The 25990-nt window shown below is 38.0% G+C and overlaps 1 protein-coding gene across 17 annotated transcripts in view; it reads left to right on the forward strand.

Moving 5' to 3' along the window:
* LOC100745429 (polypyrimidine tract-binding protein 2) overlaps positions 1–25990 on the forward strand; it is a 423740-nt gene that overhangs the window by 303043 nt on the left and 94707 nt on the right. For 15 of the 17 annotated variants that reach the window (XM_033322433.1, XM_024369659.2, XM_033322434.1 and 12 more), the window contains one exon: positions 1267–1371. In XM_033322433.1, the coding sequence (XP_033178324.1) occupies positions 1267–1371 (105 nt within the window). Of the gene's footprint in view, positions 1–1266; positions 1372–23939; positions 24192–25990 lie in introns of those variants that run through there. The other 2 variants (XM_033322440.1, XM_012389126.3) reach the window with 2 other exon arrangements.

Genomic DNA, 25990 nt, shown 5'->3' on the forward strand with positions numbered 1-25990 from the left:
AAGTTATATGAAAAAGTATATAAAGCTTTGCATATATTTTATAAAAGATCATTCAACGCCTCCAGAATGCGTCGCTGTAAATCTATAGAATATCCGTACAAAGTTACAAATTGGTCATCTCGACGCCTTTAAGTTCTAAAGTAACTCTAGTGTATATCGATTGTCTACTGTTCTGAAAGAAGTTCGCTGTGGCAAGACAAGAGCCGGGAGATCTCCATCTATGCAACCAACAGCGCATCTTATCGACTAAAGACCAGGAGAAGGATTTCCATAAATATTCGTCAAAGGGTTTTCAACTCTCAGATCCATGGAGTCGCGTCTTTTCTTACCCGCTCGCAAGCGTGATCCTGCGGGACTCTTTGATCTAGCATTCTGTCTCTCCAAAGCTGGTGACTGGCAGACCTGCTCTCACTCTCTCTCACTCTCTCTCTCGAGCTTATGAATTATCTCGAAGCTGGAGCTGCGTATTTTCCTCGTTGAAAGGTCGCCATACTTCCATCCAGGGCATCCACCATGAGGTTTCCTTGGTTTGTGAGCCTCCAGCGATCGGATCGTAGGTCTCGCGATCGAGCACACGCGAGTATCCCGTTTATCGTCGCGTTTCCTTTGAGGGATCAGCTCGAGGAATTAGACTCAGGGACTGAGACTCTTGATCCTGTTACCGCGGAGAATCGCCGGTTAAACGTGTTTACGGAGTTGGAAGGATTTTAATAATACACCTGGGGACTCGTATAAGCGGCAAGCTGGCTGGTTTCTTGCCAGAGAGGTTTAAGGTTAGGTTGGGAATAGAGAAGGGGATTGGAGTGGTTTTGGATTTGAAGAGAGAGGGCTTTGCTGGGGTCTTGATTCTCGGTGTTCATGCGATTGGCAAGCGAATTTTTTGCCGATTGCGGTACGAGAAGCGCACCGAGTTAGACTCAACGCGTTGTCCGTCACGGTGGACACCAAAATTTTTAGTTCGACCGTGTCGTTAAAGCGATCTGAATTGGGATTAAAGATGAAATGTTTTCCGTCATGGATTTTCAATAGAGAGTTTTATTCGGACGTAGATCATTTAGGAGCAAGTCTTGTTTGACCGTATTTGGAAGTGGTCTGAATTTGAATTTGGGATGGAAAGGTTCATTTTTTAAAAGCGGAAGAATTTTGAACTCGGGTAGTGTTAGGAAACGAATATTTATTGAACTATGTCGTGAAAATAGTTTGAATTTACGTTGAAACGGTTTTCGTTCGTATATTGACGTTTGTTGGTCTCTCTTATTGTTGCAGAGGGGTAGCGACGAGCTTCTGTCGCAAAGCGGAGCAGTTAGCAATGGTGCTGCAATGAGTCCACAACCACATCACGCGGCCGACAACAACAATGACGCCAAGAAGGTAAGTGGCAACAGAAATTAATTATTAAACTTAAATTTTTCGAGCGAAATATCTCGAGCATCTCGAATTCGTCGAACAGTTCGATCATTCTTATTCTTTTGAGTTTACTGTCCTAAACTTGTTTTTTCAATCGTTAAAAAAATACGTGGATATTTTTAAAACCTCAAGAAATTGCGTTCGTAGGTGAAAGTAACTCGAAGAGAGAAAACAATTAGGGAATACGATGTAGCGATGTTAAAACTCGTTTGTACAATGATATCTCTTTTTTATTCGATAAATCACCAGGTCTTTTTCCAAAAGCGTAAAAAGTAGAAATATATTCACAAGATGGAGCACAGGAGAGATACGATCTCTATTCAGAAATCGCTTGTTCCATCTTCGAACATTACAAATCGCGGATGGATGTTGGACAAGGGCAAAGGCATACCATGTTGTTGGAATAATTGAGCCAGGTCAGGATAAAAACAAGTTGAAAAATAACGTATTTCGAGGGAAAAGCGATCCTATAGCTTTGATGAATTTTTCGTCCTTTCGGCGAAAAATTTCTGTTGGGAAGCGAAAGATCGAGTAGGTCAGAGGACCTGGCATCTCTCTGCTCCGGTTTCAAATACACCTGTGCGTCCGAATTTCCGTTAGATGTAGGCTGGTTTTCTGTTCTCCGAGTGGGAGGAAGAGGGAAACGTGTAGCTTCGCGGAAAAGTAATATTGTCGAAGTTGGGGAACAAAAAATTCTTTGGGAAACAGATAAATCGATCAAAATATAAAATTGAAACGTGCCAGCAACTATGAAAGTGACTTAAGTCAAATATTTTTCATGCAACATTTTTTCTATATTATCTTCGCTGCGATATAGATCGATGGAACATAAAGTAAATGAAAAATCCAACTTTCAAACAAGTTTTAGACCTGCACCATCTTCGTAATCGTCAGCACGAATGACCTAGTTCGTCTGGAATTAAAATAAACTCGTGATACTGTTACGAAGAAATAAAATAATTTAATTAGAAGGTAAGGGTGGAGTAGAATAAAGAATTTGAATAAAAATTTGATTTTTAACTCCGAATGGAAAAATTTGTTCTCGAAGAGGATAGTTAAGCTCCAATCATTAAACGAGGTTCATTCGTTCAAACGAAAACACGTTCAAAAATTGTACCCTTCTGCGCTGAAAATACACCTGACAGGATTAACCAATCGTTCCATGTCTCTGTCAAAAAATCGTATCTATTTTTCACTGTCCTGCTGTGGAAATTTCGAACTATGACAGCTTTGCAAAAATATCACTCCGTCAGTCATATTCCAGCTTCGACGATAACCAATTTCCACTTTTACACTTTCAGAATCGTAGCTGGAAAAAATGATCAGAAATTGAAATGAAATACTTAACGGGGTATGGGAATGCACGGTGAAATATTCATCCTATGTCACGTTAACCGCAAAAAGGTGATAATAAATTGTGCCTCGGGTCGAGGGAAATTAATCGGACACACCTGTTGGTCGCAAAGCAACATTAATTATGCGGCCATCTTTGACGAAGTTAAGGAAAAGTAAAATAAAATTGGAAATGTGACGATGATGAAATAATAAACTGTTCCGTTAATAGAAGAATAAAATGTTATGTGTAAAGATGACACGATGCATCGAAGGTTACGATAAAACGATTTTCAGATTCTGAAAATAGGTGTATGTAGTTTGAGAATTTCTTTCGTAAACAATTATAAGACAAAATGTCCAGATTTTTTCGATTTAGTATTAGTTCAGTTTCCAGCTTTGCCTCCAATGTTTCTAGAAGAAATATTCCAAAATGTCGATATTATGTTTCTTCTGGTAGAACACATCTCCCTGCGAAAATTGAAAAGTTTAAAGTAGAAAATTCTTTTCGGTTCATAAACTGAAATCTACGAGGTAAAGTATAGCATAGGATTTTGCAAAAATTTGAACGATCGTAGAAATGGCAACGAGTCGAAAGAAAACGCAGTTTTTTTTTTTTTTTTTTTTTTATCAAACCATACAATTTCTTAAACAAACTGTGTAAATTTAATAAAAATAGGTGTTCTTCGTAGCACGATGCGGTTAAATATCGTAAAATCCCTGTAAAAAATCGCTGTTTTGTCTGATTTAGTGTATCGTTCGTATCAACCTTGTTGAAAAAAAAATACGTTTTCCCTGGTGACCGAGAGTGAAAAAAGGAAAACTTGGCGATGTCGACGAGGGTAAAGGGTGGCAGAGGGAAATATTTATTATTGTCAGTCAGGCGTGACGTGAGAGGAGCGAAAAAATGTCGGAAGTTTAGGCGAATAGAGGCAGCTGTGTGAGCCGCTCGTAAGCTCTGTGGATGATGCACGTGCACCGGGTGCATCAAAACTTGCAACCCTCGTTAATCATTCGGCTGCATGACTGGAAAAAGTGGAGGGAAAAAAGGGGCAAGAGTTTGTCAGCCACGGAATGGTTCAAAGATTTCGATTCTTGTCTTTTGTCACTGATATTTGCTACGTTAAGTTGAAATGGATTGCACAAGGCTTTCCCTAGGTATGACGACAATTAGGTGTTACGACAATTCGCAATATTTTACTTGGTTGCGGTTAGTCGACGTGCATTTTATACCTATTGCTTATAATAATGTTAGAAATCCAAGTTTGTTTCTACGACGCGATTTATTTCCCAAGAATAAATTACTTTATTATAAATCTTTCTATGATAGTACGTAGAATGTAGAAATTTTGTAAAAATTGACCGTCTTATCTTCTAGAAATTTTTAGAGACTGTGGGATTAATTTGTATCACATTTTTAACGATAATCTCAATTTGTACACGGCCAATTGCGAAAATTACGATTTAGCGGCATTTTATACATAGGAAGAATATTTGATTAGGATAGCAGCTTCGCCAGAAGACCTAAAAGTGTTAATTAAAGTACTAATTATTTAGCTGTCGTTGGCAATTTTGTGAATATTCGTGGGCCGCTAACAATTTCGCGCTCTTTTTCGGCGATGCTATGAAACGGCGGCGAACGTATAGAGCGTCGGAAAGTAGAACGTGTATGTTTTCAAAGTAAAAGCGAAGAACGCGGCCGGCTTTGTCACCGAATCCCCCGTTGTTCTCGTCTGTCTCTCCTTTGCAGTTAACGATCCGCTTCGTCATCGTTCTCGCAAAAATCATCCAGATACATGTCAACTGTATACGAACTTCTTTCCTACGTGGCACGTAGTTGGACTAAATTCTTTTTCTATCTAACCTTTTATTTTTATCTAAGGATTCGTTTCATCCAAAAATATGTAAATTTTACGCGAGAGATTTTTTAAAATTTACAAAGACATCTTCGCGAATCGTTTCAACGACATTGTAACGTTGATTTAACGAAAGATACGCCGATATTCGCGACAGCGGTAGAACCTTCCACTTGTAGCGTCACGAAACAACCGAAGTCAGTGTCGTAAAACTAAGACTAGATTGATAGCGGTATAAATAATAAATCGGTTTTGCGACGCGAAACCGATCGAATTACAAATATACTGTTTTGCGTAATAAGAATAGCGCGATAATGTTCCATTCGATAAAAGCAGGAACTTTTTAAATTTGTGCCACTATCGATGCCAAACACCGATATCGTATCACTCTACGATATACTTGCCAGACTATTACTGTGTGTTATTTGCTGAATATGAACGTTAGTCTGCAAAAGTCTGAAATCTTCGGTGAAAGGATTAATTTAGCTAAAAATAGCAGAATTGTGAAAAAGCAGCTTCTTCGCAAAATATAATAAAAGATAAATGGCGTCTAAAGGGACACCTGATGAAAATCAGCCCTAACATCTTGGGTATCGTTAGCCACTTTGCTTTATTAGGTGGACAACCGGCTGGTCTCCTTTGTCCCAGTTTCTTTTTGATGTGCCATTTTCCGCCTCGTTCCGTCCCATTATCCACAAATGGTCACGATGCTGCGTCACTCATTCGCGTGGATTTCACCCCATCGAATGAAAGGGTTCACGCGTAAGTCTCGTTAAAGGTGTTAGACCGGAGTCAATTACCGTACATTATTTTTTTTCTAGTACTCCCTCAGGCTTGCTTCTTCTTCTCCTTCTCCACCTTCGTCATTTTCTTCTCTCTTTTGTCATGGCCTTTCTTCCTTTGATGAAAAACTCGGCTGACGACCCCTGAGACGGTGCTCGCTCGAGGGCGTTGAAGTTTTTTTTCTCCAAGTTTTTGATGTTTCGTTAGTCTAAGGGCGTGAAGGTTGTTAACAGGCGAATGACTGTGAAATTGGCTTCCTTTGTGATACGGTTTCGGATTAAGTATCGATGATTGGGGATATTTGGCGAGTTTTATTTAGGTTTCTGTTCTGTCGTATTTAAACGTACACGCTTTTCCCTCGTTTTGGCGAGTAAAGAGAATTTTGATATTAGAAAGGTGTAATTTGTTGGAGAATGAGCGAGTTGGACCGTTAAGAGCTAAAAATGATCTTGGAATATGTACAATGAAGGAGCTCCGTGAAAATCGCAATTTCCTCAACGGGTAAGGGATGAAGAAGGCGATCTATCGGTAATTACGTCGGAGAATAGCATCGTCTAAGCAGATTACACGCAGTCGACGATTCTAAGTCGATCAGGGACCATAAATGGCTTCCGATCTCGCGAGATCACGCGCCTATCCCTCTTTTCACTGCGCCACGGTTCAGCCATTTTCTCGATTAAGCTCGACGGAAGCCCCGGCAACGACGGCCAGAGACCCTGTTTCTTTCTTGCCTCGTCGAAGAAAAGTCGTTTCCGGCCTGGCGAGCTAATTTCAAAAGTGCAACCTTATCTTCCGCCGCGTTGTTATCCCCGTGCTTCGATCACCTTTGCCTCGTCGACAGTCGATTGTTCGTAGCTTTTCTTCTCGATCGAATCTCGGAAAGATGACGCAAACCTTTCGAAAGAGAAGTTTCCTCGTTCTCCGCTCTCGAGGAGTCTCGCCAGTTTCTTATTTACTTGATGAATCGAGGCATGTTCGTAGATATTCTCGTGAACGAGGCTTCTGGCGCGAGTTCGTGCAAAATTGGTTGGCGTCCATTCTTTTCTCATTCTTTTCATTTCAGTGAATTTTTCCAGTGAAATGTCGGTTGGTATTCGAAAATTGACTTTGCTTATACCGAAGAGGATTTTTTAATTAAAAAAAGTTGGTATTCGAAACCGCGTTGGTACTGCGTTATACCGAAACAGATTTTGTACATAGAAAGCTGATCGGTACTTGAATATTGACGTTAGTTTATACTAAAAACAATATTTTATACGAATATTAGGTGATATCTGCTAAAAATATCTATTATATTTATATATAAAATATCCTATTTTCGCTATTGTCTTCTAATATCATATTTTCTTCAAAACTCTTGCAATTTTTTATTCGTTCCTACCGCAATAAATTCAAGAGAATTCGATACAATCTGCTTACACCGATAAGCCAACATCTCCACGATTCTACAGAAGCATTCGCTTTTCACGTTTCATCCACGATCTAGTGCTATTGAAAAATCTATCGTTCCGACCAACCTCGATAGTTAATTAACAGTGTTTTCCATGCACGACGAGGGTAAAGCGAATGGAAAAGTGGTTCGAACCGTAAAATCGAGAAATGGTGATTATTCGCACGAGAATAGCGGTCGGGGGTTGATGATGGCATCCCGGAAATCGCGGTGTGCGTTCCGGTGCATTCGCAGAGAAACATTCCAGCATGAAATATGTCAGACATGCCAAGCAGAAGTTTCGGCCAGGTTTCAGAAGTCCCCATGGTCGATTGGTCCATCCCTTTCCCATTTTCATTCCGGATTTTCTGATATGACATTCCGCTGTTGGATGGCGAAAATCCGAAAACAATTGTACCGTCGGAGAGAGGAGAGAGGAGATTGCGAATCGCGGCTAACGATTGATCCGTGAAATCTGGCTTTTACTATTCTGGTTTTCGGTATATTCTGAAGTTTGACGACACACTGAATTTTTTAATTGTGTGATCAAAAGTTCATGGTCGTTCGTGCAAGCAGATATTTGAGAATTAATAAATATGAACTTAATGTAAAGATACAGGTAAATATAGATAGATATAAGCTCGATGGATATAAGTATAAATGTAAAGAATACAGGAAGGTTGCTTAGTTTCTGATGTAATTATGTATTGATGAAATAATACATCGCGTGTATAGCGTAAATTAGTGTAGAAATAATTACAAGTTACTGATTAATGTTAGTTGAAAAAGATATGGAAGGAGAAGAGTGGAGAAGCGAAACCCATGAAAAATCCAAGGAAAGTGCTAGTTAAAGCCGCAAACGTATCCAACCGGTGCTTTCGAACGATGATAAATCGATCTCTGATAAGTTTTATTAAAGGAACACGTATCGGGTCGTCTATTTTCCGAACCCCGGGACGTCGCTTAATTCGGTGGCAACCTGATTTCACTGGCCTTTCCGCCGTTTCTGTTTCGACCTGCTTTTCTTTCTTCGTTCACCAATAATCTCGTGACACCTGGTATTTTCACCAGTGGCCACCGCAATCGGATCACAATGACAGGTTATCAACATTTTCGAGAAAGATAAATGCAGAGTAGTATATTTCTTTTCGGTTGTCAAATATTAATTTAAGTCTTTCTGTAATTTGTTAAAATATTCTTAAAAATAGAAGTCTCTTTTCGATGCCGGAATAGATGTCGTAATAAATAATTTCGAAGGATCGGGAAGACATAGAAAATGAGGAAAATTCGAACGTAGGGAGAACTTTACCTTTTAAAAAGATAATTATGGATTCTGGATACAGATTCTCATATGAAATTTTATTTCAATAAATTTATTATCTGCGATTGTTATTTTTGTTGATAATAAACTTGTTTACTATTTAAATTATTTAAATTACGACACTGATGAAAGCAGATCTTACGTATTTTTTACTATTACGTATTTTGAACTATCCTAGATTCTACGCTTTATCATTCCAATTATTTCTTCGGAGATACGCTTAAAATACGCTTTACGTTTAATTATTTTCTGCGTTCTTCTAATATATTATCTCGTATAATTTGCCATTCAGGTTAATTACTATCGAAATCAATGACGTTCTGTATTTTTGCGTTCGAAATTATTTATTATCGTCGATACTGATAAAACTACAATTTGGAGTCTATTTTCCTATATTATGCACATTTTACCTTTCAAAATTGATAATTATCGATACTTATGTTAATTCGATTATCGATACAATCCATAATTACCCATTTATATTTTCTAATTGCTTATTATAATAATTGACGCGTTGACAAATAAACGATACTTATTAATTTCAATATATCCGCGTCAGGATGATTGTCATTAAGATTATCAAAGATACATACTTTACAAAATTTCACAAAGTTTTCGTCGAAATTGATTGCTCGAAGTGTAATTCAAACGATCGAATCCAGCAGACCGAATTTAAGAATCTCGAGCAAGCTTTTATTCATTAACATTTTTCGCGTCGTACGGACTCCGTTCTCATCGATTGAAAATTTCCCGTGCAGGAAATGGCGACACTCGAAAAGAAAAAAAAGCTGGAACTCATCCTCCTTTTCCTCTTGGCCCCTGCATATTCCGTAGATCGCCAAGTACGTCCATTCTTCGGGCGTTCTTCTTTTTTCTTCGCTTCGTTTTGCCCTCAGTGGCCTCGATAACTCAAGACGGAGGTCCCACGAGCCACGCACAAAAGAATCAAAGCGCAATGGCGTCCAATGCCCAGTAATATTCCGGATGGACTCTTTGCCTTTCGTTTCGAATGACCTCGCGACCGTTTAGATAAATTGCTTCCAGCACCAGGCGGTGCTTTTCGTTAGTCCTTGTTCCTTTTATTATCAGCCTGTAGCATATTTTTCTCCTTCTACTTTTCTCTTTTTGAGGCTTATTATGCCGTTCGTCTCTTTATTTTTTCTTTTTTCCTTCTTTTTCTTTTTATAGCATAAAATAGACGATGTAATATCGATGTAACGATCGGATAATATCCATAGGTGAAATAACTGCGAACGATAAACCAACGAGGAAGCGTACACTCGTTTCTTATTCTATATTAGTTTGTATTATTTTATTACAGAAAAGTGTGATATTTGTAATTTATGTGGAAAATGTACATATGTATATGGTAATGTTTGGAATTGGAAATTTTGAGAAATAACGTTTCATTTCCCTGGAGGCAAAGATTATTAATCTTTCGTATTTTTAAATTTTCAATTTTCCACAGCTACGAAATATTTTCGCGAAAATTCTTTTATTAGAAATATCGTATTTTCATCTTCTTCGATTTTCATTTGCCTTATACGTACAGAACGTGAAACGTAACATAATATTCCATTACGAATTTTCTTTTACTAAAAATTTTCGATTTTCATCTCGTTTGCCACTTTATCGCAAAGGATATTAAAAATTCTCATTTTACGTCGAAAATAATTTCCAACCGTTCTAAAAATATACAATATTCTACTAAAAGCTCATCCAGCAGAAATTTGCAATTTTTTGTCATAATTTCGTTTGCTCGTTTTAGTTAAAAAAATATTTAAAAAATCTCATTTCAAAACTTCGCTATCCCACTAAAAGTCTCTTTTGTTCAAATTTCCAATCTTTCCTCTTCCTTTATCTTCGTTCGCTGTTTACCCGTGAAATACTTATTAAGTTTATGCATATGGAATGTCGTTTATTCAAATAAAACTGCACCGAGATTGCTGAAATGTACATTTCAACGTACTTTCCTCTATTATTTTAGGTCTATGAGAATTATTAGCGCCGGAATTGAAAAATTCTCACAGCCGAGCTTTCGCAATATCTTCTTTCAAAAATAAAATTCTTTCCGTGTGGAAATGTCGAATGTTTTCAACGTTCTCTGGATGCTAAATTTATTTTCGGCAATCTTTACGCTGCTTTTTTCCAAATTTAAAATTAGCCATTTACGCACTTGTCAGGATTCTAAATTTAAAAGTCCAAAAACCGATAGACAATTTCTGCACGATATCTCAACCGATTTGATGAAAGAATCTTATCGTCAGACATGAATAGTTTGTATAGACAAATCACGACCGATCGATTGTATCGAATGAAATCAACGTGGATAAAGCAGGAAGCAAACCTTGGAAATATTCAGAGCGGAGAAACAGTACGTTCATTAGTAGCTACATGTAATTTACCAAACAATACTGCACTTTCACCCTGTAAACTGATAACAAACGCAATTACTCGACTGGCTCTTTTTTACGTTCGCGTAAACATTTTCGCGAAATTTCAATCGGACCCTTGCGATATTCCCAGGCCATGTAGGTACCCTTAAGCGAATTTAATCGACGCGGCCAGATATAATTATCGCAGCCGGTAATTAAACGGTCGTTAATAAGCTTCGATACGACCGTTTCGCCTACGGGGGGAATAATTATTCCCGTCCGCTGTAAAAGCCTGCAAAAAGATTCCATATTACATCTTTTTCCCTTCTATTTTTTATTCTGCATTTTAACGTGAAATTTTCGACCGACGTACTGCAGATATTTTTTCAGTTTAACTACGAAATTTCGAATTCCCGTCGAGTCTGATTAAAGGAATTCTTTTCGTTGGCAATGTTCTCGACTCTTTGTGATTTATATGTTTATTTTTACAAATTTTCATTAGCGGAATATTTAAAAGATCGAAATCTCTTACAAATTTTATTTCACGCTGTCGAATCGACTCGAATGCTTCGCCTTTCTCTGCTTTCCTTTATAAAATATTCAAACACATATTCTGTATCATAAGAAACGCGAAGCTCGCGAAACGTTAAAAATGACAAAAATTACATGCAGTAAAAGGACGCATTCGTTCATTAATATTCCAGGGGATTTGCCTGTATGTCCATTCTGCTCTCTATAAGAAAAACCGTCCTCGCATTTATCTAATTTTGATTCTTTCGCGTGGCTGAAATATTTCTTTCCTTGCTAATTTTGCTTCGTTACCAGCATACGGTACCGTACAGCCAAGTATCTTGTAGTATTCTGTTAATTTCGCTTGCTAATCGAAGAAAACGCCTAGAAAGTAGAAACGATTCGCTTTTGAATTTTAAACGCGTTCTTAAGCCTTTCTTCCTTATTCCTTCGCTGTTTTTGCTGTTTTCTTTCATCGAACTTCATTTGATCCGATTCTGATGGCTGGTTTGGGAAGTGTTTTCGCGACTGGATGGAAGTTAAGTGAATTGAGAGCAACTTTTTGATAATTAAAAGCTTTGGCTGAGTAGTGCAAGATACGTTGAAGGTTATTCTCTCAAATTCTGCGTCTACTTACCACGAATTCGTTCAGTTCACTTCGATTCGTTTACGAATATTTTGCCACCATGAGAATCGATTATCATAGACACTCGGATCAGATAAACCTTTTGTTCAAACGAAGAAAGTAACGAGACAAAGATTCGAATCTCGAAGTGGAGAAATTCGTTCATTTCGAACAACCCTGTCTCACTCGATTCAGCATTTGCGAATATTTTTGTGCTCTGACACATCGTTCTCCTGGAAACGTCAATTCCTAGAACGTTCTTCTAGGTCGATTCTCGATTACCCGCAGGAACAAATCCAGCGGGATCGTAAGGCACGCGCCGTAAGGCCACAGCCCGATAAATCACACCGGATGCGAGATTAGGGTAGCGCTACAAAGTAGCATGAGACAGGTAACACGATTCCCATTGAGATCCGGGTCTGGCTGCGTGCCAGACTTCCCTTTCCACCCCGTTACTTTCTCTGCTCTTGCTATTTTCGCCCGTTTCTCCTTGTAATCTTACCGTAACTCACCCTCCCTTGCTGCGCTTTTCCGTCTTTATAAATATATTCGACTATAATTTAGAAATTACAAATTTGCTGAATCTACCAAATCATCGACCGAATTTCTCAAGTATGAAATTTTCGATTTTTTTAATTTCTAGTTTCATACAATTCTGCGCTCTTTACATTGTCGATATTTTCTAAGTTTTTGATTCTTTATATTTCCCAAGAGAAAATTCTTTCCCTTTAAATTTTATTAATACTACGTATCTAAAACAAAACTCGCGCTTCGTTAATTTTAGTCTGATCATTGGTTCAAAAATTCACTGATAATGTTAGTTCGATTGTGCAAGAGAATTGGATCAATGTGAAAAATTAGAGACGTAATTTCTACGTGATATCAATTGCGAAACGTGTCTGACAGTGCACGATCTGTTTTCACTTGCAGTCCATCCCAGCGGCTGGTAGTACAGATCAATCATAGTTTGCAGTGACTTTTGATACGCGCATTATTCTGAAAGTTGTTCCATGTAAAACTTAACTAAGATTCTCAAGCTACACTGCTATTCACTTTCCCACAGATAATTGTAAATCTTTCTTTACTTATAATACGATTGAGTAGTAAGAGAATGTTTCTGTTTTGCCTTTATCTTTATTAAAATCCTGTACTAATCGAATCGAAACGTACTTTTATAACAGAAATGAGAATTTTTATTGTAAAAATGTTTGCAACCCGATAAAAATGTTTGACGTTTTATAAAACGATATACATATAAATAATCGGATCAAGATTATGGAAGAGAATGGCAAACTCTCCGAGATAAATATTTTACAATTGCAGCATATTTCATAAAATAACATAAAAGAAAAAAAATAAAATTTCGCCAAAATCAGCAAGCCACGTGCATCGGAAGTATCTTAGGGTGGCGTCTAACAAGAAACCGGTGAATGGGGCAAACCGCTGTGGAATTGAAGCCAGTGATTAAGATTTAAACGGTCGGTGCTTCGAAACCGAAACGTGGAGGGCGCTACCGTGAACCACGACGATAAAAAGATATTGGCGGTCGTAAAGACGCGAAAGCGTGGTCGTAAAAAAATTGGACGTCACGGTATAAAAGCGTGGAAGTTCTTAATGGGGCCGGGCGTAAAAATAAGGAAAACGGTTCCGCGTTAAACAGCCTCGTCCAGTATAAATAAGCCTAGCAACGGTCGAAAGTTCGCTACCTCTTTACGCTTTTAATATTCCGTTTTCGACGACGATTTGTTCTCGCGTTGTAGATAACAAGTCGTCTCCTCTTCGACCTCGAAGAATCTAGCTTCATTATTTTGTTTATTTTTTCTGTTGTTTTCCTTTCGTTTCTATAGGATCGTTGACGTTTGTTAGGTTAGATTTTGGAGACAGTTTGTTGAAAGCCTTCGTCGGAGTTTGATGTTTGTTTCGACCGTTCGCGGAGAGACGCGGTCGCGAGATAGCACGTCAACCAGAGTCGTAAATTCCCGTTACGATTAAATACTCGACGCCACGAACTGATCGATCCCCTTATTTTTGTTACGACAATAGGGATGGTTCAAATGAGTTTACACTGATTTAACAGATATAAATCAATGTTTATTCGAACAACTTCTTCACTAGAGAGATGTGTAGCACGCTTAGACGATCACTGACTTTCTGTGAAGATGATGCTGCGGAGGATGCTTGCTGTGGGTGAGTCTAACGACACGAAAATAGCCGATTTGTTAAGGACAAGTTTTCGTTGGCCGAGTGAGGGAAAGACTTCGCTGTCAATTGACTTGTTTTTTAGGTCGGTGGGTGAGGAAGGGTGCTATCCGCCCCCGAGAGAGACAGTTGCTAGTGGGAAGCATCATGCGTGAGATAACTAACTTTCCCGTAGTAAACAATAAACCTTTAGAAAACGATTTAGTAAAGAGATGTTTGTTGGGTCTGAAGGAGTTTAGCTAGAAAATTCCTGAGATTTATGGTAGATTCTTAAGACTATTGAGGGTACGCAGTAAGCCTGGTTGTGTGGTCTGGTCTAGGTAGAGCGTCGCTGGACGTAACAATGTTGAAAAAGTGCGGGTTCATCAAGGCTAAAATAAATGCGAAGGTTCAAGGAGGGTGTGTAGCAGTGACGAGACAACAAGTTCAGTATTTAGTCGAATTTCAGACAATTTTTGTACCAAAGATTCACATTTTGTTACTCTTGTTATTCTCGATGATGTTAAATATGTTAGAGGTTCTAATTGATAATTGAATCGTTTTTAAAACATTATTTCGTTTTAACACCGAAACACGTGATTAATATTTGGTCTTCCACTCGAATTTAACACGTTGACTGTAAGTTTATGGTAAGCGTTTTCTTCTGAAATATTTCGTTGGTAATAATGTTGGGGATTAAGATAACCAACCCTCTACAACGATGGCTGCAGGTAGATTCGCCTCCAGCGTCAGATGTTGCGTCGTTTCGAACGCTTTTAGGGTGCTACGAAATCCTGTTGAAATATTTAACGTTTTCTAGCGAGCGAAATATAATTGAGCGATTTAAGTACTTTTTACAAATAGTGAGTGCATAACTAGTCATTTAATATTCAAATTATGATCCAAGTATTCGCATAATCGCTGCGCTTCATTTTATTGTATATGATGGAAGAAGCAATTCTTCATCTATCATCTTACTAACCAATTATTTGTCACATTGACGACTATTCAAACGAAACTAAACTTCACCGAACACTCGCTGTACACGTACACACACATTACCTGAATTTCCACTCTTCTTAAAATAATTCACGAAAGTAACCCTGCGCCAAGAACCCCGATAATCGATATTCGAACTTTATCAAACATTACCAAACTTTGCTAAACTTCGCCGAACAAATGAGAGGCGTTCGCTACGCTTCTCAGATTCTCAATCTTCCCGACATAATTTTCTGAAAAAGCGTTTCTCCATCCACGATTCTACGAATCGATCGATCGTCGGTCCAGTTGGCGACAATTCAGGCTGATATTCATCAGTCGGAGAAGGTGGTGGAGCAAATTAGAAAGCGTGAGCCGAACGCGTGCGACAGGCAGGGAGACAGAGAAGCTCGAAAGCGTCAAAAGCACCCCCGGGGGTGCACTCTCCGATCGCACGGTTAATATAGGGTTATATTTGCCGGCGAATCCAAACATACGTAAGAGAAACTTTCGGTCGATTCGAAATATCCCGACCCACCGTTTCGAGAGCGACGAGAAATTCGATGTGAAATTCGAGCAAACGCAACCTCCTGGCTCGCGCAAACATTTAAGCTCTCTCGAGAACCGATCGACGTTAAGAAATGGGTGGAAACGAAGATTAAATGATGTTCCATGCGAAGAATCAGAGAATGATTTTCGAAGATACGAAGACCTGTTTCTTTCTTGTTATCAACTTCTTTCTCACTGTACATGTGGCTGTCGTCTTATCATATTTTGCAATTCTTGAAAACAGTCTTTAAACTATCCAATATTGAAGGTTCTTAAGAACTTGCCTAATATCAGCGTGCAAATTTAATTTAAGTGATCAATATAGAAAAAGAAAATGACATTACTTTGAAAAACAGGCATATCGAGAAGTTGATAAAAGAAGAAATTCTTCAAAGAAGAGTTCAAAACTGTTTCGAAACTTCCTTATTAAAGATAATAAAACGAAAAGAAAAATAATTTTCAAAATTAACCCCAACAGTAAAACTTCTCTCGAGCCTGTGAAAAAAAATCAATCGATTCGGAGCATTCTCGCTGGAAAACAAATCTCGAAGCGATCGAGCGAAACACAACGTTCATATTTCAGTCCTCACCCACCGTCAGAGGGGTTGGAAATCATTGCGACCATCCGTGCATTTGCCGCGGTCGATGGAAGTCATATTAAACGTATTAAACAGCCAGAATAAATATCAATTTGATTGATCACTATCGGGGCTGGTTTTCAATTCGTTTCGTCTCGTTTCCGGGCTACATTTTTTTTTTTTTATCCAGCGGAAAACGCCATCAGTGATTTATGGACGTTACTTCGAGGCATTGCCGGCGTCATCGACTCGATTATTCGCGTTTTCGTTCGTTAACAGCTTTGAAAAGCTCGAATGCACTGCTCGATCGTGGCGTTATCGAGATTCTGCCCCTCTTTGTTGCCATTAGAAGAGAAGTGCCACGGGAATTCTTGAGATCGCGATCTTTTACTGCGAGGAGCTTTATATTTTGATAAATGATTTTCACACTGCGAATGTATTTTAAAGTGGAAGCTTTCGCTCGAATTTTATTTTGCCTCCTGCTTTGTTCATTTATTTGTCGGCATAGGAATATCTCTTTAATACAGCGAGGAATTGTTAAGATGTATCGTTTGAACATATCGATTGTAGTTTATTAAATAATATTTCGATTCTTAATTCTCAACCCCTTCTTTGCCACTTAATCAGGAATGCATTCGTCAAATGCCCTCCTACTTGCGGTATTAACCGACAAGAACACAAGCCAAACAGAAGCACAGAATTAGCCTTTGTATCCACTATATATTCCCATTAACCACCCCAGTTCCAGAAACTCAATTCACCCGCCTACGAATTCCATTACTACGACGCAACCTTGACCACATTATCTATTCAACAACAATCGCCATTCAGCCTTCTTAATAGCCGTTTCAATTAACCTATAATTAATACAATGTGCATACCTAACAAGATATCCCCGAAGATTAAAAATTAAATTAAAATGTCAGTGATAGTATGTAAAAAATTGGATTTTGGACCACCCACGCGATCTAACGTAATCTAATCTGCCATACTTTATCACCATTAGTATCACAATCCTAATAAGAAGTAATGCAACAAGTAGCATTTTTTTTTCAAGGTTATAAGTTTTCAACCATTAATTATGTTTTGAACCATGATCGCCCTACGTCAGGAATAATGGTATTACCTTGTCCCCTTTTCTAAATAATTACCGAAATTTCAATTAAACGATTTCTCTCGAAATAATTCTGCCACTTGGCGCAAGAAATACCAACGTCGATATCTATAAATTTGAGATACTAGCGCTCGAAGATACGTTAAAAAGTTCATGTTCAAATAATTTCTGACACAGAACATTCTACTGTTCCTTTTCTAATTTATTTTTTGACACCAGAAGAGAAAATTAAAGCTTATGCTATTCGTATCTTTTTATTTTGACTTTGCTATTTTTTCTAGAAAGTTTATTTCATCAAGTTTATTTCTAAGGTAGAATCTGAAATTGTCGCTTTCTTTTTTCACATAGAATATACTTTTCTTTAAAAATTCAACAACGGTTTCAATTCGTTTTTGCAAAAATATGACACAAGTACCTTTTGCAGCCGAGCTACGGAATTTTATCTAGAAAAAACATAATCTATAACATAATCTATGTAGAACGAGGATGTGTGCGATCGTAGACTGCGCCTGCGATAAATTTCTCTGACGACGAAAGGGTGCCAATAGGCGAAGGGTGACACGGCGAGGGGTTAATAAATTGGCCGATGGCCCGATAGACGGTCTTGCCAGTTTTATGGAAAGGATGTAGAACCGTAGAACGGACAGTCAGCTTGGAAATGCCGGTTATTGATGAACCGTTACCACCCGTGCGACACCCCTTCCTATGTCCAGTGGCGTCTGCACGCCGCGATACAATGGCGTACGCCGCGTTTATAACGCGTTTCGACGCGGTGCATCCCCTGACATGATTAATAGCGTCCCGTGTTATCTTCTACGGTACGACAGCCGCACGGAAACGTAGGATTCCTGAGGGGTGAAACAGAAATTTCTTTGCCAGCCTTTCGCTATTATCTAGTGTAGCGGCACATGAGCGTAGAAAATGTCAACGGAAAATTCGAATCTGGCAGAGTTTCTGAATACTAACGATTGTTTTGGTTCGCAAGGTCTAGAGGCAAATGAAATCGGGGCAGATTGTTATTGTCGTTTCATGTAATCCTCAGCCGGAGTTACATAGGAAGGTTAACTTTTTGTGGTAATATCCGTCGATATAAATGTATGCACGTGCTCCCTAGAACAGTATTGTTATCCTTTCTTCGATTGGTATAGTAGCGTTGTGCGAGCGACGATTAAAACCGGCATACACTCTCTCTGTACATGTAATTATACTTATTTTAATATAACTTTTCTTACTTCGCTTTTAGTTCAGTAGTATGTATTGACAGAGTATATGAAGTTCTCAAGTGAAATTTATAATTCTATATATAGATCAACAATGTCCGTTGAAACACAAATTCAAAAAATTCTTTCACTTGTCAAGATTTGTTGACATCGAATACAAAGCCTTTCAACATTTTGAACCTTAAATCCAAAATCCTTAAATTACAAGCAGACCACTCGAGGATAAAACATCTGATGGCTATTATTTCCCAATTAAACAGCTACTCGTCTTGTCATCGTGAATATACGACCTTTTATAATTCGACGAAGGCAGTCAAATTCGAGAGCTCGCAGCTGTCTGTTCTTTCGATTTAGCGATTACCCGTCGGATACGGTTTTACGATTATCGCAGTGTTCTCTCGTTGATGTAGCAGACAGAGTCTCGTAAACAGACGGACATGGTTCCTCGAGCAAAATGGCGACGAGTGGAACGGGGCCGTTTCGCAATTCTCCCATGTGCCTTTCGTCGTTCAATTACTGCTTATTGGGATAGCGTGACAATGCGTGTTCCAAGGGAAAATAGTGACAGAAAATTAGAGACGATTATATCGCCCGAGTTATTGTCGCTGTTTATGACCGATGGGAAATGATCTGCCTTCGATCTCTGTCGAATCTCTGGTTTGTTGCAATAGTAAATTTCTCTTTCTTTGATATAATTTCTTTCTATAATCTTTTACATAATTCTTCTTCTATATTTCATTTCTACCGATTATTTCTACGATTTCTACTACTTTCGAAAATATGCCTGAATACCCAGCAGCCAATGTACAAAATTCCACTCGCACGAAAATATAAAATTTCAAAGCTCTATTCGACTCACCACTAACACTCCTAATTAATTAACGATCATACTCGAATTCCTCTGACCATATTTTTTCACAGAAAGATCCCCTTTTACGTGGGAACATCGACGTTCTTTGATGTCGCCGTTATCATCCTCTATGGTGCATTAATCATGACTCCTCGTCTTCTACGAGCGAATATATAGAATCGTGAAAACTCTACTTTCATCCCTTCCGTTTCTTTTTTCCGCCCTTTAGCCTGAAAAAAAAAATCGTCAAGCGTTTTCCATTCCGCCTTTTATCTCTGTTCATCGTGATAAATAAAGTTTAACGACGCCTGTATTGTTCGGAATTGTTCCTATTAGCGGGCGAATTGTTTTCGCATTTTGACGTTTTCCCTCTGTTTTGCGAAAAGCATGGGGCGAAAGCTAAAACCAAGAAATATACGTCGAACGGAACCGTGCGTTTCGTGCATCCGTTTATTCTTGTTATTCGTCCGGAATTTATCGCATATACAGGGTGTCCCTGGAGTGAACAGTGAAACTTTGTCGGTAGGATGAGGTAGAACGATTTTTATAACGAGTCGGAAAGATATTCGGATCAAGCTAAGCGATTTGCCTCGCTGTTCGCCAAATTCGGCTATGAAAAATTGTTAAAACACCGTGACTCGGATAAAATTTGAGAAACCATTTTCTCCAGAAAGTCACGCGTTCGATAAAATTTCGTGTCTCCGATTTCTGCAGCCGTTATGAGGGGTGTAGTACATCATTCGGAATCTCATCGACGCCTAGCGTCGGGACGTTGCGAAATTATTGGCGAAACGTCAATATGTATTACCTCGTCGACCATACGAGCGTTTAGGCAACCCCTTTCGATTGCACGGCTTGCAAGCACTATCCCCGAAGCTCTACGTTTCACGAAAGCCAATCTCCAACGGACGTAGCTCGAGTTTCTTGCGCTTGATGGATTGCTCTGTCTCGTCTATAATCGATTATAATCTTTTATAATTAAAATAAGTAACCAAAATTCTAGCTATGAAAGATTTAGAAGGAATCGATAATATTTATCTAGATACATTAAACGATCTACAATGTGAATTATAAACTTACCGATTCTTTAGAAATTGTTCGATAAACCAAATATTCGTGTGGAAATTTTCAGGATGATCTAATATCAGATTTATTGCGTTAGGAAGTATCGTACTCGATTGTATCTGAATATTGCAAGACAAAGGGTTGATCCAACGAAAATAGAAATTGTTAGGCTTCCTTGTTTCTACGTAGATCGAATTTCATTCTTGTTTACCTACTGACTACACTGTGACACTGGTTGCAATTGGTCCTCTCCTGCCAAAGGATATCTTTTCCCAACTCATTTTTTTATTTTTCGATACGATACTGATAGATTTGGGAGACAGAGGATGGTTCGTTCGTTCAGTTTTCCGTAATTTTTATCTTGCGTGATGCAGAGAGAGAATTGTTAGCGCCTTTGTTTCGTTGAATACAGACAAATTTAGTGTCATTTGCGTAGCTACCTCTGCTATTGAAGGATGTACTCTCTTTTGTTTTATATTTTCTTCATCTTTGAAGCGTTTTCCTGGTTGCTGGTACTAGCGAATGACAATTGTTTCGCTGAATTTCACTTGACTTTTTTGTATCGAAGTACCGTGCTGTTTTCCGGAGCTTCTATTACCTGAATTTCGTTCTAGTCAGGTAGTTGTACTATTCTTTTTTTCGTTTAATATTCTTTTTCATGAACGTGAATTCAATTACGTAACACGATATGGTTATTCTCTCTCTCTACTTTCTCTCACGATTACCCTAATGTTAGAACCGTTCACCTACTCCGGCCTTAAAGTTCAATGTTCGAATCGACACCTTGACAAATATTCGTTCTGAGATATCGAAGTAGAACAAATAATCGTCAAAGTTATTATTTTATACGAATTACAGAGAATTGACACACCTAATTATCAAACGAATCGAAAACCAAATAAATAAAATCAGGTAGCACGCTTCGTTCTACCTGTTTCCTCTTTTCCTTTTTTTCATATTACACCACCACCGATCGCGTAAATTCGTCGATGGAATGATGAATCGTTGCTAGGGGGTGGTATTGAAAATGTAGCCGGGTGCAGAGAAATCATAAAGGAACTCGCAATGTATACGTATAAAAAGGACAAGTGACCTATCGAAATCGATATCGGGTGGCGTGTATTCATCGTGATCGAAACGCGAGCATGAGTCTAAAGGGGACGTGTCGGAGGGATGAAAAATGGTGGCAACTGGCTTTTACATGAACGCACACCAGCGTTCTACCGAAGGGAAGGCTGGCTATTTTATTAGGGCAAATCGAGATAAAAGTAAAATATCGTGTAGTTTAATGCGTCGCTTTGTAATAATACCGGTGCGAGTCTTTCCAGGGGATGAGCGCCAGGGATGGAGATCGAGTAGCTCTCGGGGACCGTGTTTTTGTAACACCAGAATATTTCCTTTTCCTTGCTTTATTTTATGTTCATGTAACTATTTAATGTACTAGGGTTGCTATATGCGAGGTATTAAATACTATATGCTGAAAGTTTTTGCGCTATGGGTAGTAATTTACAATTTGTTCTGTATGTCTGATCATTTTCAAATTACAATATATCAAAAAGGGCTGTCTAAAAGGTTAAAACATCAAAAGCATCGCGAACAATTCCAATTCTTAATTCTTAATTCTATATTAAAACTAAGTCTAAACCTAACGTAAAATTAATTTTATAAACGCAAAAAATGTGAGCTATTTATATCGACAATTTTCTAGATGAAACACTCTAATTCTCGATTTGATCTTGAATTTTCTTGAACCAGAAGAAAATTAAACGGGACTCACAATTTTTTATATTACTCGATACGTCTAAAAAATCTAATCAGATGTTACCAAGTCAGCAAGTTTTTTTTCATCAAAACAACCCATTCGGGGAATCATTTCAAGAAAAAGTTTCGCATTATCTCATCTTGTAATTTTCCTTTTTATCGAAACTTTTACACGCCAACCGACAATAATATTGAAATGTCTTTACATAATTTTCACATAATTTTTTGTCGTTTCCATCCGTTTGCTCTGATTCGCCTTTTTTCGCGTTTCTCATTCGTCTTCGGGCGATTCCACTTGGAAAGGGGTGGCGACCAATTAAACGAACAGCAGGCTCCTTTGCTTTTTTCCTGCCTCTGTATTCATCCATCAGTCTCCGCCACGCTCGGTCTTCATTTATAGAATCGTCGATATCCTTTACCACGTATAATTGAAAAACGAAAGACGAGTCACGTTCGATTTTTCTTCGCCTGCTTCACGCAAGTTTCCTCTCGCTACGGATCGTTGCATCTTTCTCCCTCTTCCAGACGCAATTAATTCGATTCGATGAAAGATCGAGAGCGATGGCTGAACGCCAAAGTGCTCTTTTGCATTCGATTCTTTTCGAACAGCGTTTTCTCCTGTTTTTCCCTTTTTCTTTTCTCTTTTTCTGTTCGTCGCTTCGACTAGTATGTTTCTGACTTGTCCGGATAATTGATGCTCCTCGGGGCTTTTCCTTCTCGCTACTAGAACAAGGAGTTGATTTATCGTGCGTCGATGCTTTTAAAAACGATGATATGTATGCTAGTTTATTGTCCCGGTTCGAGATCGCGAGTATTTATTTTCACGCAGAGATTAATGAGGAGTAATTAAAATGTGTGAGAAATTATGACTAACGCTATAGTACTTTGCATGTTAATTAATAATTAATGGCGTATTTTTTAGTACTTAAAAATTCGCAATATATTAGAAAAATCCTAAAATTGACGATAAATTCACAACGAAGTAAAAATACACGATAAGATGGTAATGAATTAAGGATTCGTAATAATTCTGAAAAATTTCAATAATCTTGGTAAAAGATAGAAGCATTTTCTAATAAAGCAAAATCTATAAAAGCGTATCTCTCCATAATAATACTCTCACAATCAGAGGTTGCCTCAGTGCACTCTAAGGAGCCGCTGAAATGCATTTGTCGCGAAAGGGCGACATGGCGCTGGCTTATCTGCACTCTGGTTCGTCTTCGAAGAAAAGAATCTGGTTTTCCTGTCGGTGGTCGAGGGTGGAAACATGCCTGAAGGACGGAAGTTATGGCTAGCGAAACGGGAGGAAAGAGAAAAAGGGAAACCTACTTGGAATTCTAATGGGGATGCAAGCGTAGCGTCGCCTGTTGCGTCCCGGCACGTGCGTTTTCCCTTCTACTTCCTTTTTCAGATATATTTTTATACTATAACTTTTACAAGGTGATACAGATAATTTTAGTCCTTTTTAATTAAGGAAGCATTGTGATGGTTCAAAGCAATAAACTTTTATAAAATAGAAAATATCGAACAAATAAGATAATCGTTAATCTTATCGAATATTATTGTCATAAAATTTGATTGTATTTATGGCGTATTATTGGTTCTTAATTAAAATACAGACAGGATAAAGTGTAAATCTGACTAAACTGAAAATAGTAGAATACTAATAACTGGACTGCAGAATTTTATTCACTTGTAGGAATTTTTAAGTCTGCAAAAATGCAAAAAGTACACATAGTATACAAAAATATACAAAATATCAAAATATTCAGTGGATTAATTAATACTAAATTTAATATACTTCGACATGCTTAATTAATAAATACAAATACGTCTCGCAAAAAGCGTATTTATATTCATTTTTCGCGCACTTATATTTAATGCGGGTTACAGTCTTCCCCACTCCTATACCGACAGCGCGCGCAACCGAAGGAAACCGAGTAGTGACGGGGACGCGCGAGCATCAACGTGACATTGACCGGTCGTCGTTTCGCATCACTTTCCCGCGTTCAGTCTTGCTTTCCGTCGTATTTTGGATGTGTTGATTCGGAAACCGTTGCGTCATCGTTTAACATACTCGCGAGCGTTAGTGTTGTATATTTTTTTGCGTGACATGTGCTTTTTTGTATTTCTGTGCCGCATCAGTGATAGTTTCGTGTGTCGACGTTCGAACGATCCATGGACATGCGCAACGATCTAAAACGCGAACTCTATGACAACAAACGGTCCATATTCCTTGCTGGATGTATTGCCTGTACGCGTAAGTTTTTAATTTCTGTTTATTGGCCGCATTTTATTTAATGGTTAGGTATAAAGATATGATACGTGTTTCGATAGTTGAAGATTTATATCGATTGCTTGCATATCGAGAATCAAACTGCATATCGCAATATGGCGGCATTGTTTATATATCTGTTGTGTTTCGTAAGATGTGTTTCTTTTACAGTAGCAAAGTAGGAAGCTCTCAAAGAATAATAATTATCTTTCAGTACTCTTGTTTCTTGATATATGCAGATTATAACTATTTAGTGTTTTATATGGTATTTGACAAGCGTATTAATGCATTGCATATAGGAAGCTAGAGTACAATTACAGAGGATATTATTATACTAATATATAAATATATTTAAAAATTTCTCTGAGAGTGCTTCATGCAAAATGTATTACTGAAATTTGTTATTCTATTCATATATCTCTTGGTTATAGTTATTTCCTGGTATTTCGTGTACAAGATTATTATACAAACATGTAAACATTCAGTTGAATATTTTCCTCGTTTTTTAATTTTCGAGTTGTTTAATTTTTTAGGAATTGTACATAAATTTAGCATTTTCTGCTCTAGCGGGCAAATTATTCTTCAATTAAAATCGACAGATTTTTGCACGGTCTGAGATGAAATATTACATGCTACGCATTATTTTTTTTTCTTCCTGTACGAACGCAGTCGATTCATTCTGATGTAGCTCATGGCCATGCAAGAAGAAACGAAAAGTATGTAAACAAAACGTGGTCAGTAGGTCTTTGCGTGATCACAATACGTTTCCAAGAAATTTCTCTGTAATATTTACCTCTACTCTTATTCCTAAAAATACATTGCCTTGAGATAGATTATATAATTTCGAGATAAAGTGTAAGAAATAGTTGTCACATTACTAAAAGATTTATATGTATTGTACGACGTTTCCGTCTACGCGATCCTAAGCGTAAAACATTTAGTAAACAGCTTATAAGAATTAGAATCTTAAATACAAGGAAATTTTAATACTTATTTAAAAAAATAAACTAAACGTTTAATATTTTGTGTATATTATTTATTTATTAAGCGAAGCGAATTTTCTATCGTGTTGGCAAAGATCCTATCGAGCCAAGGGAGGACGAAAAGATGGGGAACTTCTAGTATAGCAAGCGAGATGAAACAGGATAAGCAGGGCGATATCGATGGGAATCTCTTTTACGTGGACCATGCTTGGCTCTCCTCGAATAATACGACGGCTGATTTTTATTATTGGGACAGGATCGGTTGCTCCTCGCGTGTTTGAACTTGTTTGCCGCTGCATATTGCCGCACGTCCTGTCTTGAAATACGAGATCTCTTGGTATTTGACTCGTGTTCGAGCCACGTTATAGTTTTGCCTTAATTGCGAATCCCACTTTTTCTTTCCGTCCTTTTAATTTAGAGTTTTTGTATTTATTTAACATTACGAATTAGTTATGGTATTCTTTTTATTAATAGTATTGAAACAATAGTATTGACGCATGGTTGCAACAGTTTAGAGAGTCTTAAAAGACTCGGAATTAAGACTTGGAATCTAAATAGTATTCATAAAAATATGGATTTGCACAAAAATTCACGATCTAATTGTAATTATTTTAAAAATTGAATAAGAGAACAGCAGAGTGTAGTAAAACAAAGAGAAAACAGAGAGTAAAATGGTATCCCTTGTTCCCTGCGATGTAGAGAGGGTATTCCGTGTCGAGGCATTTTCTAACGGAATTGGAATGTTGACTTCCGGTTGGCGGAGCGCATCCTCCCTCGTTATCAACCGGTGGGAGGAGGTCA

This window comes from Bombus impatiens, unplaced genomic scaffold (assembly GCF_000188095.3).
Source record: "Bombus impatiens unplaced genomic scaffold, BIMP_2.2 scf_0637, whole genome shotgun sequence".
Taxonomy (NCBI): domain Eukaryota; kingdom Metazoa; phylum Arthropoda; class Insecta; order Hymenoptera; family Apidae; genus Bombus; species Bombus impatiens.